This window comes from Hyperolius riggenbachi, chromosome 8 (genome assembly GCF_040937935.1).
Source record: "Hyperolius riggenbachi isolate aHypRig1 chromosome 8, aHypRig1.pri, whole genome shotgun sequence".
Classification (NCBI taxonomy): Eukaryota; Metazoa; Chordata; class Amphibia; order Anura; family Hyperoliidae; genus Hyperolius; species Hyperolius riggenbachi.
The window spans coordinates 68603396-68617714 of NC_090653.1; the positions used below are offsets into that span (position 1 = coordinate 68603396).

The following is a 14319-nucleotide window of genomic DNA, read 5'->3' on the forward strand; positions in this document are numbered from 1 at the left end:
CACTGTTAGTATTTGATAGTGTTGTAAGGGGCCAGGACCCCCCCCCCCCCCCCACACACACACACACATTTTATTTTTTCATGCTTTTCCGTTTTCCACCTGAGACTTTCTATCACTTCCTGCCCCTACAGGAAGTGAGGAAAATAAACAAATGAAACACTTATTGTAAAAAGGGGAAGAGTTGGAATCAGACTAGTATCCCTGGAAATGCATAAGGTTATTTGACCCACAAATTTTTGAAAATATAATGGAAGGTTTTTTGAAATCTCTTGTTTCAGATTATGGGCACCCTGGACCAGACCCGTATGGGCCTCCAGGAGGCGGGTACCCACCTCACAGAGGAGATACCATTAAGCAAGAACGAGAGCCTTTCTTCGATAGGAGACCTATGGACTCAGCACCTCCTGTGCATAATATGGGTAATTATCTTAGTGGAAGTAGGCGGATGACTTTAACAAACTAAAATACTGTTTACGTAAAATGTGTTAAGTTAAAATAAAAACTATGCCTAAACTTGAGAATTAAATGCAGTTGATGTCTAAACAAAAGTCCGTCACCTGAATTCGGCATTTGCGATGAGATATTTATGGTGGTTTTCTTCTCAGCACTGAAGACAGAGTTTAAGCAGGAGGAGCCTGACCCTGGTTTCCGAGGCCCAAATGCTTCAGGTCCCCCAGGGGGGTCATTCCAGAATCGGAAAAGACCATTTGAAGACAGAGGGAGGGGTTTTTACGAGCATCGTGATGACAGAAGGTGTGTATATATACAGTGCCTTATTAATTAGTTACTGTTACATATGGAAGTTTACATCAACACGTTCTTAAAGGATACCGAAGGTTACATGAGATAGATGTGTATGTACAGCTCCTAGCACACAAATAACTATGCTGTGTTCCTTTTTTTTTTCTTTACTTTCTCTGCCTGAAAGAGTTAAACATCAGGCATGAAAGTGGCAGTTCCTGTCTGAGTCAGGACTGGGTCAGACTACAGTGTGACCCTCACTGATAAGAAATTACAACTATAAAGCTTGGTACACACCAGCAATTTCCCATCAGATAGATGGGTTGAATAGATCATTTCTGACAGGTCCGATCGGATTTCCGATTGATTTTCTGATCAGTTTGCATAGAAGTGACCAGAAAAACGATCAGAAATCCGATCGGACCTATCGGAAATTATCTATCGACCCATCTACTTGATTGGAAATTGCATGGTGTTTACCAGGCATAATTTAGCTTCTGAGAGCAGGAAAGAGATAAATGGGTCAATAGTTCATAGATTTTAGCTCTGGCATACTTCAATGAATGTCATTGAGCAAAAACAATAAAACAGTAAAAAGTAGATTTAAATATAAAATAAAACTCTGGAATATCTTTTAAAAAGTCATTTTTAGGAGGAGGATAGATACAATTGTTTCATTAGTTTATTTTCACCTCGGGTGTCCTTTCACCTCCTTAGCGGTAATCCCGAGTCAGGCGGAAAGCTGTCGAACAGGGTGGTAATCCCGTGCCTGTGTGAGTTTCATGCACGAGCTGCTGCAGATCTCTCTGATGTATGTTTTTCTTCTCTAAAAGCTTGTGAAAAAAAATGTTATGGCTTTTAGACCTTAAATCTGGAAATAATCATAACGCCAGGGAGGTTAAAGGGAACCTAAGGCCTCAAATAGTGTAAAAACTTTAAATACTTACCAAAGGCGAAGGAAGCCTCTGGATCCTCCGGAGGCTTCTTGCACTGTCCTCCACCATTCCCTGGGACCCTCCTTAACATCTGGTCGTGCTCCTCTTTTGGCGTGAGCGGGGCTGTGCAGTAGTATGAAGCTACTCGGGATTACCAACAAACCCTTGTCTGTATTTTTTGGAGGATCCATGAGGGGCAACAGGGACTGGAGCACACACTAACTAAGAGGCCTCTGTAGGATCCAGAGGCTTCCCTCTTCTTAGGGAAGTACTTGAGTAAGCTTTGGCTTCGGTACATTCCAAAATAGACCTGGACTTTTGCACAGGACAGAAGGAAAAAATAGAGAAATACACCCTGTATGTATTTAGAGCGTTTAGCATGTCTTATTCCCCCTCATTTGTGTCCAATCACAAGTTGTAATCTCCAACCAAGCAAAAAGGTTCTTGTACCCCATCATCCATCTATTCATCTAACCATATATATCTACACCTCGCTTATTCATACCCAATATCCTGTGTTTTTCATCCTCTCCTCTCTCTCATCGTGTTTTCCCCTTACCTTTTCCCACATCTCTCTAACTATCCGAAAGTTTTTACTTGGGCCACCTTCTGATTCTCCCTCATCCCCCGATTCCATCAACAGCAAGTGTGATGATGATTTCATCCATTCTTTTTTTTGAGGGTTTGTTTGTGGATTTCCAGTCCCTTACTATGATGGTTTTCCCTGCTAATGAGAGAATGTATAGTAAAAGTTCCACCGTCTTATTTTCTCATTTGACTAAGTCCAAAAATTGCTACCATTGCATTTATAACACTATCTCAGGCAATATTTTTTTTTTTTTTTTTTAGTAAATACCGTATTTTTCGCCGTATAAGACGCTCCGGAATATAAGACGCACCTAGGTTTAGAGGGCAAAAACCAGGGGGAAAAAAAATATACTAAACCTGGTGCGTCCATGTTCCAGGAGCGTCTTGAAGATGTTCTCCCCCAGTTGGTATCCTTCTATGTCCCCTGATGTCCCCAGGTGTTCCTGCTATGTCCCATGTGTCTGTTTCTTCCCTGTGTCCCTACGGTCTTGGCCATGTCCCTGCTTTTCTCCCCATGTCCCCGCTCCTTGCACGTGTCCCTGCTCGATGTTTGAATAAATACAGTGTAGTGCTGCTGTATCTCCACCATGTTCCTGCTATGTTCCCCACTACTAGCATTTGTCCCTGCATGATGGTAAGTTGATATAGAGTAGCGTTGCTGCATCCCCGCTGTCAACTCCCCCCCCCCCCTTCCCGTTGTCAGCCGCGTCCCCCCGATATGTCAGCCGTGTCCCCGATATGTCCGCTACGTCCGCCGTGTCCCCGCTACGTCCGCCGTGTCCCCGCTACGTCCGCCGTGTCCCCCTCTACTAGAATTTGTCCCTGTATAATGGCAAAGGTGTAAAGTGTAGTGCTGCTGCAGGCTCTTACCTCTCCAGCAGCGCCCGCGGGGATTGCCGACCTCTTCTCCGCCTGACTTCTCGCTTTAGTGACCCCGGCTTGTACTGACGTCCCCCACTACTAGCATTTGTCCCTGCATGATGGTAAGTTTATATAGTGTAGCGTTGCTGCATCCCCGCTGTTCTCCCCCCCCCCCCCTTCCGTTGTCAGCCGCGTCCCCGCTATGTCTGCCATGTCCCCGCCGTGCAAGCCGTGTCCCTGCTATGTCCGCCGTGTCACTGCTATGTCCGCCGTGTAAGCAGTCTCCCCGCTATGTCTGCCGTGTCCCCCGCTACTAGAATTTGTCCCTGTATAATGGCAAAGGTGTAAAGTGTAGTGCTGCTGCAGGCTCTTACCTCTCCTGCAGCGCCCGCGGGGATTGCCGACCTCTTCTCCGCCTGACTTCTCGCTCTAATGACCGCGGCTTGCACTGACGTCAGTACAAGCCGCGGTCACTAGAGCGAGAAGTCAGGCGGAGAAGAGGTCGGCAATCCCCGCGGGTGCTGCTGGAGAGGTAAGAGCCTGCAGCAGCACTACACTTTACACCTTTGCTATTATACAGGGACAAATTCTAGTAGCGGGGGACACGGCAGACATAGCGGGGAGACTGCTTGCACAGCGGACATAGCGGGGACATAGCAGGGACACGGCTTGCATGGCGGGGACATGGCTTGCATGCCAGGGACATAGCGGGGACACGGCGGACATAGCGGGGATGCATCAACTACACTTTACACATTTACCATCACACCGGGACAGATGCTAGTAGCGGGGGACAGAGCAGGCACACAGGCAGGGAATCCCCGAGGTAGCGGCTGGTCGGCGGTTTCTATCGGCGGGTGTTAGGAAGTCGGGGATTCCCTGCCTTTGCCGTATAAGACGCAGGGACTTTTTCTCCCCATTTTTCGGAGAGAAAAAGTGCGTCTTATACGGCGAAAAATACGGTAGCTCTATTTCTGACCAAAAAGATTGTATTATTGGACAGTGCCATAACATATGTGACAGATTCCCCACCTCAGCATCACATTTCCAACAATGATTGTTTTCTCTTAACTTTTTATAATTTCTCAGGAGTGAAGTACCATCTGGTAACGATCTTAAATTGTAATAGCTGAGTGCTAGTGTTTCTAGGTAACCAGATGTATGAGATAATCTTGTTCCATACAAGTTCATCTCATTTTTCTCCAAGATCCTAATCACAAATTATAATCTGATCTCTACCCTGTGTCACATGACTGCCTATTGCAGATACGCCCATCAAAAAGCACAGGCTGTTAACATGTCTGCTTCCATGAATCAGGAAGTAAAAGCCGTGCAGATTTATTTTAAGATTTGTAGCAGCTGTAACAGATGTTTTTCTTTAAAGGGACTCTGAGCACCTCTGATGCCTTTAAGACTCCGACCAGTACTGCAAAGTACTGAAAGATGCATACCTTTCTGTAGCTTGTGTTCTCCTCTTTCATTTGATCGCCTGAATTGGCGTTCTACACCAATTTAAAAATCGTGGCTGCCATCTTGGCTATGTTATAACTTCTGGGTCACCCCCTGTCTTCTCTGTTAGAGAAGTGCATTACTGAATGAAGCAGGAAGAGGAAGTGAATGGCATGGCCATTGCAAGAGGCTCCTCCAGAGGGGTCATAGCACAACTTTGTTGGAAGTTGTCTGGCTTAAAGGCATGCCCATGAGAGGTGCTCGGAGTCCCTTTTAAGGTTATTATGCTGTTGTGTATTTTTTTGTGCAGAGAAGACTTCTGAGTTCAGGTCTGCTATAAGGACTTTTGAATCTTCAATAACAAATATGTATAGGTTTATATAGAAGAGTATTTACAGATATTTGATCCATGTTCTAATTGTGTGAGGAAGCTTTATTGAAAGCATCAATTCCTAACTAATGAGAATTCTGAAGCCAAATTTCTTTAGGGGTAATGAAACTGAACCAGAATTAACCAAATCCTATTCAAAATTGCCATGGAATCTTCTGGGTCAGTAAATGACAACTTTCATGAGAGCGACTGATACTTATCGAATGCCCTCTATCCATTTCAAAGCTTCATTATTCTCGTCCCACTGTTGACTCTTCTTAACCTTTCCATATGCTTGAATGTGAAAGCTGCTTTGCATGGCTGTCGGATGTTACTGAGAATGGGAGTGATTACTCCTAACTGCATGCCAAGTTATAGCACCTGCAGACTGAAGTTGAAAGATGCCATTTAGTGGCATTCGGCTACAAAATAAGTGATATGTTATGTAAATTGTCTTGAAATGGACTTTCAAGCTTACTTAAAGCGTACCTGTCGGGCATAAAATTGGTAAACAAGTAATAAGGATGCTAACCAGGCAATCCAAAAGTTAAAATCACTATTACTTTTTTTGTAGATAAATGATCATTCCCCAGTTTACCGGACTCTTATTTGGTACACAAAAAGGAAGTTGCATGGCATGGTGGGTTGTCCTTTTTTTTTTTTTTTTTTTTTTGCTTCTGTACTTGCCCTCAGATTTAAGTAATGCAGCCTGATTGGCTGAAGCCTCCTACCCTCCTGTTTCCCCTCCCACACCTCTTTTCCTCTCTGATTGGCCAATATTTCTCATGCTGAGACCATGCACTTTCTATAGTGAAGTACGGGCAAACCAGGCAGAGGAGACTAAGGGAGGAAATTACATCAGAATTGGCTTAAAAATAGCCACACTTAAAATGGGAAATGCTAAGGATTTTCTCTTTTACTGTAGAAAAATCACTAAAATCAAAACGTGGACAGTACAATACATATGTAAGTAGAGCAGGTATTTATCTACTTGTATACTGTATGTGGTTTTTTTTTTTGGTTTTTTTCTGAGATAGTATGGCTGACGGCTCCTCTTTAAACCAAAACTGCATGGAAGCTCCATCTTGCCAATACATATTCAATATTAAAAGATACTGGTTTTCAGATACTCATCCTGAACAACTTGCTCCACAGAAGTCTCATTTTATAATTTATACCTATGGGCGTGTGATAGTAGCTTGGCCTAATTGTCACACTAAAGGCTATGGCCCACTAGAGCAATTACAGCAGTGATTTGTAAACGCTGATGACCACCAGCGATTTAAAAAATCATTATGTCAATGAAAGTGTGGCATAGTGCAATCGCTCAGGATGCAGCATCTTTGCGATTCAATTTTAATTATAGGATCGCCGAAAAACGCCAGGAATCGCTGCTGACATCACTTTACAAATCTCTAGCAAAACGCTGATTGCAATTGGCAATTTCTAGTGGACAGAGACAATCTCCACACCACTATCAGTGAAATTGTGGGCAGTAGTCTCGTCTAGGGGACCCAGCAAGATACCTCATGGGTAAATTACGCTAATCGGGGATGTGGAGTCGGAGTCTGCTGCAATAAACTGAGGAGTCGGATAATTTTTTAACCAAATCCATAGCATGTTTGAAAATTAGAGTGAGGAATTGGAGCAATAATGGGTACCTGGAGTCAGCGTTTTCATAAATGATGATTTTTGTACCGACTCCACAGCCCTGCCGCTAATGTGATTGGGTGGACTGCACCCTCTCAAACTGCTAGGTTTTAGATGGGTTGCAGTAAACTACACCCACACTATTCAGCCAATCACAACGCTTTGGGCTGTAGATGGAGCTGTGATTAAAAAAAAACTGTTCCCTGTGAGCTTTCCTGCTTGGTCCCCGATTTTATAAATGATTAAAGTGAGCTCATACCTGTGATGGATGTCGCTCATCGGGCCCAGGACCCGATTCCTCGGGCAATTTCACTGGCCGGGCCCAACAGACACTGTCGGCTGTATAGCTCACGACACGTTCTGTTGCTATGTGGGACGACGAGAGTGGCTCGTGCATGACATCACGCAGGGGAGCAGCGTGCACAGTGGAGTTGGCCATTACTTGGGTGAGTTGACCCGGGTGGAACGCTTGCGAGTCTAGGGCTACCGTACACACGCCTGATTATTGGCTGAGGCAGTCTGTCTCTAATATTTTCAGATACTGCTTTAGTACAAGGTATACTATTCAGGTGTTTTTTTTTCAGTGGCTACAGTGCAGCATAGCAGCCAAGCAAAGGGTATCAAAAAATAAATAGAATCCGCAGAATCTATATTACTTACCTATAAGTAGGTTCAGCCTATCCATGTTAATGATTTTAGTATGATACAGGGCCTTGCATTGATTGTCAATCTTGGGGGTTGGAAAGTTTCATTTTAATTTCTGTTCCTCCAGAGCGAGATCCCCACAAGGCCGTGGAGGTGGTGGTGATGATGAAGATGACGAGTTTGATGAAACTGTTGTTGTCCTGGATAACTGTAAGTATAGAATATTTTTTACCATGACCTTTATGGATGCTGTACTAATATTTGTGTAGTGAATCCATTTACTGGTGAGGTTGACCTCAAAGTGGACTGTCGGGGTTTGCAGCATTTGTAATTTGTAACATTGGGCTCAAAGGGGAATTAAACTCTGCATTACAAAGGTGTTTTTTTTTCTTTGAAGAGAGTCTGAAGCCTTAAAAATCCTATTTGTATATGACATTTATCTTCTGCAATATTCACCAGTGCTAAAACGCTGCATCCCTGCAGCAGACCGCTGTCATTAAAATGTGGGGAGTGCTTCCTGATAGAGGCAGAGCTTAGCGCTGTAGCTCTGCCTCTACCCGCGTCAATGCCCACTGATCGCTGCCTCTCCCCGCCCCTCTGTCTTCTTTCACTGAGAGGGGCAGGGATTGACGCTAATGGAGGCAGAGCTACAGCACTAAGCTCTGCCTCCCGGGCAGCAAAATCCACGACTGGAAAGTCGTGGAATTTTGCCCCGGTATTTGGGGGGTTTAAATAGTGTTCTGCTGCTTGGATGCAGAGTTTTAGCACTGGTGATATTGCAGAAGATAAATGTTGAAGACTTCAGACTCTCTTTAAAGTGGATCTAAACTCAGAACTTTCTGCTCTTAAAGTTAATGGGAACCGTTATTTTTTTTTTATTTGGGGGGCGGGGCTATACAGCATAGCCTACCTCTTCTTTTTCCTGTTTCTTTCTGTCCCCAGTTTCGGGCGATTGCTGGGGGAAACTTTCACACTCGGTGCGGGGATAGCTTTATACTGTGTTTATTATTTTGCGCACGATTTTCTCCTGACGCCCTGTAACTGGGTGAAACAATTTTTGAGAGCACTGTATATTATTGACACTTTGCACCCACTATATAATTTATACCCCAGATACCTTCTATGAAGGACTTTTACCTATAAATCTGACCCCTATGGTGTTTTTAAGTGTGGCTGATCATTACATTGACCTGCACGCAAATCTGGCGATACCCCAAGACCAGGGGAATTTGCATGCAGTGTCTAGCCACAACATATGACTTGTATAGGCATTTATTCCCACTTGTGAGAAAATTGAGATGTTATACAGGTCTTGTGTGGTGATACTGTGGATGAGATAGCTACACCCCACTATATGAGCCTATTAGTGGGGGGGATCAGCAAGAACCCTCACTCCAAAGCACAGATATCATCACAGACAATTTAGACAGCCTCTTGTTCCTCACTTGTGGAGAGAGCAAACCTCCCATGTATTATTACGACAATAATATTGTCGTGTATATGGGTCTATTACTGACCCATTTTGGTACCTATGGTTTTTAGCCCTTTGGGCAGTGTGTAATTGTTTAGATATTACCAGTACCTCCGATTCGGTAGTGTGACAGACGACTCATTATTTATGTACCCTGGCCTCCCAGAACTCCGTTTTTCATCTTTGACCAGTTCGGTCGAATATTGTAGGGGAGAGGAGGCAGAGCTTCTTTTGCTTGCTCTGTCACTCCTCCGAGATGGGCGGCCATCTCCTCCCTTTGCTCCGCCCTTTCAGTCTCGCTCCCGCTGATGTGTGGCTCCCTGGCTCAGTACAAGAGCGCGCAGCGCTGCGGGGAGGTCTCTCTGCGTGGCTCTCCATATATACAGCCACAAGCACTGCATGTGCGCACAATGTCCTAGAAACGTGCACGTGATCACGGCCGCGCACCAGAGAATCTCCTTCTCGTGCTAATTTATCGGCGCTTGAGAAGGAGCATTTGTTGGGAGGAAGAGGCTGCCGAACCGGAAGCTAAAGCAAAGGTCGGCAGCCATCTTGGATTTTGCACAGACGAAAATAAGGCTGCAGTTGGCAAACGTGAGGTGGGGGAGCGGCGAAAGTATATAGAGGTACTAAGACTTTTGACTTGACACCTATCCATGTCATTTATAAAAAAAAAAAAAAAATTCGATTCCCAATGGCTTTAAAGATTAGGTAAGCATGAGAACCTTCTGAAAAAATCTTGATTACAATTAAGGAAACCTAAACCGAAAAAGAGTTTCACTTACCTGGGGCTTCTACCAGCCCCATGCAGCCATCCTGTGCCCTCGTAGACACTCATGGCTCTTCCGGTCCCCCGCTGCCAGCTAGTTTCGTTTTTGCTGACTGGGAGTCGGCCGGCCACCGTGCGTACCTTTTTTACGTATTCCCGCTGGTGCTGGAAGCTATCGCGGACATTAACAAATACATTTTTACACTTTACAGGTGCAATGCGTAAAATTTTACACATTGCACCCGTAACGCGTAAAAATGTACGTGTTAATGTCCGCGATGGCTGCATGGGGATGGGGCTGGTAGAAGCCCCAGGTAAGTGAAACTCATTTTTTTTTCGGTTTAGGTTTGCTTTAAGGAAATCTAAAAAAAAATAAAAAAAATCTTGCAGTTTTGACTGGATTAACTTTCAGGGCTCGTTACCACTAGTGCGGCGTGCGTCTCGCAGACGCACGCCGGCACTGAGCGGGTGGGCGGGATCACAGGCGAATCCCATGAGCCGTGCCATGCATGGGTTTGGGATTCGCAGCCTCCGCCGCGAATTCTGTGTGGGGGGGTTCTGGCCGAATCGCTCCCGCAAGCGATTTGGCCGCGGCGCCGCTATTCCCTATGGCAGAGTTTCCCCGTGCGATTCATGTGCGGGGAAACTGCGGAATCGCGGCGGAAACCGCGATAGTGGAAACGGGCCCTCAGGAGCAGAGACAGGGTTAAAGCCTCAGCCTTTTCCTGTACAGACAGAGCCTCAGCACTCTCATACACAGCTACTGATAAGGCCAATTATACTTTGATGTAGCTAAATTTCCAATTCAGAGCAGTGGAGTTCTACCACATTTACTGTATATGTAGAATTAAAACTTTCTCATTGTGTCAGTGTATAGTTTTTCTTTTTCTAAATGTATGAAAGTGAACCTTCTATTTGTTTTTTTGACAAAGTTTTTATTGGCTCCTCTCACAAAGAACGCATTCATACTATTTACTGCTGATTGGCTTCTACCTGTATTATACATATCGGGCTAACAATTGCAATTGAAGCATAAAAAGGGACCCCTATGAGCAGGGCTGTGGAGTCGGTACAAAAATCATCTGACTCCTCAGTTTATGAAACCTCCGACTCCTTAGTCTAATTTTTACAAAGGCTATGGATTTGGTTCCTCAGTTTATTGAAACCTCCGACTCCAGGTACCCAAAATTGCTTTGACTCCGACTCGTACTCTCCTCAAGAGGGAGAAGCCTTTGGATACTAAAGCAGCCTCCCCCCCTCTGCAGCCCTGTTCCAGCGATGGGACCCCCAAAATAGAGCTTGTTGTCAGCATGCGCACTAACACTGACCCACTTGGCTTTCTTCAGAAACACTACGATGCGCAGTAGGCCAAACCTAATCTTTTTTTCTGCCGGACCCTGAGTGGGACGGTGCTTTTGCAAAGGCGCATGGAGGCCACTCTTCAGGTTTCACAGCGCTGGTGAGGAGGAAGAGTGAAGCCTCTTTGGGGTTTAGAGGCTTCCACCTCCCGAGGTTAGTAGCTAAATTAAAGAGACATTAAAGCGAGAAAAACATTTTTTTTTCTCATTTTTATTTTCAGTTATACAGCTTTTTTTTTTAGAACATTGCATCATTCTCTAATATGTGCAATTTACAAATTACTCAGCATTATAAATGTTTTTATAGAACAGGTAGTGAACTTTTGACCTGTTCTGAATGATTCTCTGCAAAAGAAAAACACAATACAGCTGAGATAACCTAATCAGAAGTCAGAGCTCTCTGCTAGAACTTAACCTCCCTGGCGGTTAATTTATTTTTTAAAATGGGCAAAAATCCTTTTTTTTGTATTTTTTTTTGTTTTTGTTTCATGTAAAGCTACCAGAGTGGTAGCTACATGAAACACCACTAGAGGGCGCATGTGGCCCTCTAGTGCGATCGTCGCCGGCATCAATAGCAAACAGGGGAGCGCGTATATAACGCGTTCCCCTGTTTGGCTTCTCCTGTCGCCATGGCGACAATCGGCATGACGTCATGGACGTCAGCCGACGTCCTGACGTCATGCGCACTCGATCCAGCCCATAGCGCTGCCCGGAACTCATTGATCCGGGCAGCGCAGGGCTCTGGCGGGGGGGGGGGGGGGGCCCTCTTCTGCCGCTGCGTGCGGGCGATCGCCGCAGAGCGGCGGCGATCGAGCTGTGCGCGCGGCTAGCAAAGTGCTGGCTGCGCGCACAGCACTTTGAATGGGGCGAATCGCCCCAGCAGGCCCTGAGAAATCCTCCTGCGCGACATAGCCCGAGCTCAGCTCGGGCTTACCGCCAGGGAGGTTAATGGCTATTTGCATAGATAACTGGAGTTTCTTAACTCTTCCTGTACTGGAAACAAATGTTAGACTTATGTCTCTGCTCCTAATGTTTTATTTCTTAGCTGTACTACACATACAAATCATTATATCATTTTTTTTTTCACTTCAGTGTCTCTTTAAAGCGGATCAGAGGTGAAAAGCTAACTATAACCAGTAACTTGTCTAAATATCTTATCTAATGTTTAGATAGTTTACACAGCAAATCTAGCTGCAAACAGCTTTAATAGAAAATGATTATTTCTTCCTGTAATACAATGACAGCAGCCATGTTGTTTGTTAACATTACACAGAGGCAGGCTTATCTGTATCTTGAGCACTTAGCCTGTGAAAAAAACCTAATTCCCCCCCCCCCCCCCTCCTCCCCTCTGTCTCTGAAATCAATGGCTAGTAACACCACCTCCTCCTCCTGCCCAGACTGAGCTCCCATGAGCCCTTGCTACTGCCAAGGCTCTCTGAAAACCTGTGGGCGTGGTTTATTTAGTTTATAGGGAATCAGAGTATTAAAACAAAAACAAAAAAGTATTTGGCTTGAGGAATGCCCTATAAACAATAGGAAAGGAAGACAATTATGTTGTGAGTAAAAGTTCACCTCGGATCCACTTTAAGTCAATTCAAACCTCACAGGTCTGCTTTAACTTACTAGCATTTACATTTAATGAAAGTGGAATTTTAGTTAACGTAACACCTAGTTAAAATCAAACTCTTGTTCCTGCTCTAGACAACTGTGATCTTCACTTCAAGCTCAGCAAGGACCGCTACACGGGGTTTCCACTCACCATGCAAGGTTTTGCCTACCTGTGGTCTGGCGGTCGTGCTACTCATGGGGTTAACAGAGGCCGGGTGTGCTTTGAAATAAAGGTAATGACTCCCCCTCGGCTTATGCACATGGGAACTTCCTGACTTCGGTGTTCTGTGGAGCCTGGTGTTTAATGGAGTCTCATTGTTTGTTATGGGCTATTCAATGGAACCATGTTTTGGTTTTTTTCTCACTGCATAGGTTAAAGAGGAAATATCAGTGGGGGACCTCCCGTCCAATGAGCCGGACCCCCATGTAGTACGTGTCGGGTGGTCTCTGGATACCTGTACCACTCAGCTGGGTACGATTTTACGTTGTTCTAAGTATATAATTGTGAATGAGAGGTGTGTTCTGTGTGTACTGACCACTGATGCTGTAAAACTGAGAGGATGTAGAATTGTATAACTCTTATAAGAATGGGCTGTACTCAGTTAACAAAAAAGTACAACATAGCTAGTGCTTACTAGTTCAACACTGCCTTTGCATCCCATACCTCCAGCAATAGATATAATGATGTGGACCTAGTAAAGAGGGACAAATCCAGCAAGGGAACGGTGCAGCATACCCCCATGTGAAATAGTGGTTAATAATTCCAACATTTTATATACCGTATTTTTCGCCGTATAAGACGCACTTTTTCTCCCCCAAAAATAGGGAGAAAAAGTCACTGCATCTTATACGGCAAAGGCAGGGAATCCCCGACTTACGAACGCCCGCCGATACAGAACCGCTAACCCGCCGCCACGTCGGGGATTTCCTGATTTTCCCCCCCCCCCTCCCCGAGTGTCAATAGCGGCAACTTACCTTTAACATGCTCCAGCGCCGATCCCAGATAACTGCCCCCCCCCCGCTAGCATGCGCTCCCTCCCCCTTGCGGATCTGACACCCCCCCCCCCCCCCCCCCCCCCCCCGTGTGTGCGCAGCGCAATTATCTGGGATCGGCGCTGGAGCATGTTAAGGGTACGTTGCCGCTATTGACACTCGGGGACGGGGGGTGGGGTGGATCAGGAAACTGGTGGGAGGGAGGAAGGCAGGGGGGCACAGGAGGACACACGGGGGGACAGAGGCGACATAAGGGGCAAATGAGGACACATTGGGGGCCACAGGAGGACATATGGGGGGCGCACAGGGGACATGAGGGGCAAATGGGGACACATTGGGGGCCACAGGAGGACATATGGGGGGCACAGAGGCGTCATGAGGGGCATATGAGGACACATTGGGGGCCACAGGAGGACATATGGGGGGCACAGAGGCGACATGAGGGGCAAATGAGGACACATTGGGGGGCACAGGAGGACATATGGAGGGCACAGAAACACACATGAGGGGGCACAGAAGGACGCACAGGACACATGGGGGGCACAGGAGGACACATGGGGGGGCACAGGAGGACACATGGGGGGGCACAGGAGGACACATGGGGGGGCACAGGAGGACACATGGGGGGGCACAGGAGGACACATGGGGGGGCACAGGACATGTACAAGACGCTCCTGGAATATGGACGCACCAGGTTTAGTTTTTTTTCCCTGGTTTTTACCCTCCAAACTTGGGTGCGTCTTATATTCCGGAGCGACTTATACGGCGGAAAATACGGTATTTGCTTTTCTCCTGTTGGACGCGAAGAGCTTTGGATGAAGTCTGCAGGGTCTCTCCCTAGCCACGCCCTCTGCCGCTCCCCTGCCTCCCTGCACGCTGAG

The 14319-nt window shown here is 46.0% G+C and overlaps 1 protein-coding gene across 1 annotated transcript in view; it reads left to right on the plus strand.

Annotated features, from left to right (window-relative positions):
* HNRNPUL1 (heterogeneous nuclear ribonucleoprotein U like 1) overlaps nucleotides 1-14319 on the plus strand; it is a 38068-nt gene that overhangs the window by 5852 nt on the left and 17897 nt on the right. Inside the window, exons 2-6 of the mRNA XM_068250617.1 lie at nucleotides 279-419; nucleotides 606-753; nucleotides 7367-7449; nucleotides 12539-12678; nucleotides 12818-12917. Coding sequence (XP_068106718.1) covers nucleotides 279-419; nucleotides 606-753; nucleotides 7367-7449; nucleotides 12539-12678; nucleotides 12818-12917 — 612 coding nt within the window. The remainder of the gene's footprint in view (nucleotides 1-278; nucleotides 420-605; nucleotides 754-7366; nucleotides 7450-12538; nucleotides 12679-12817; nucleotides 12918-14319) is intronic.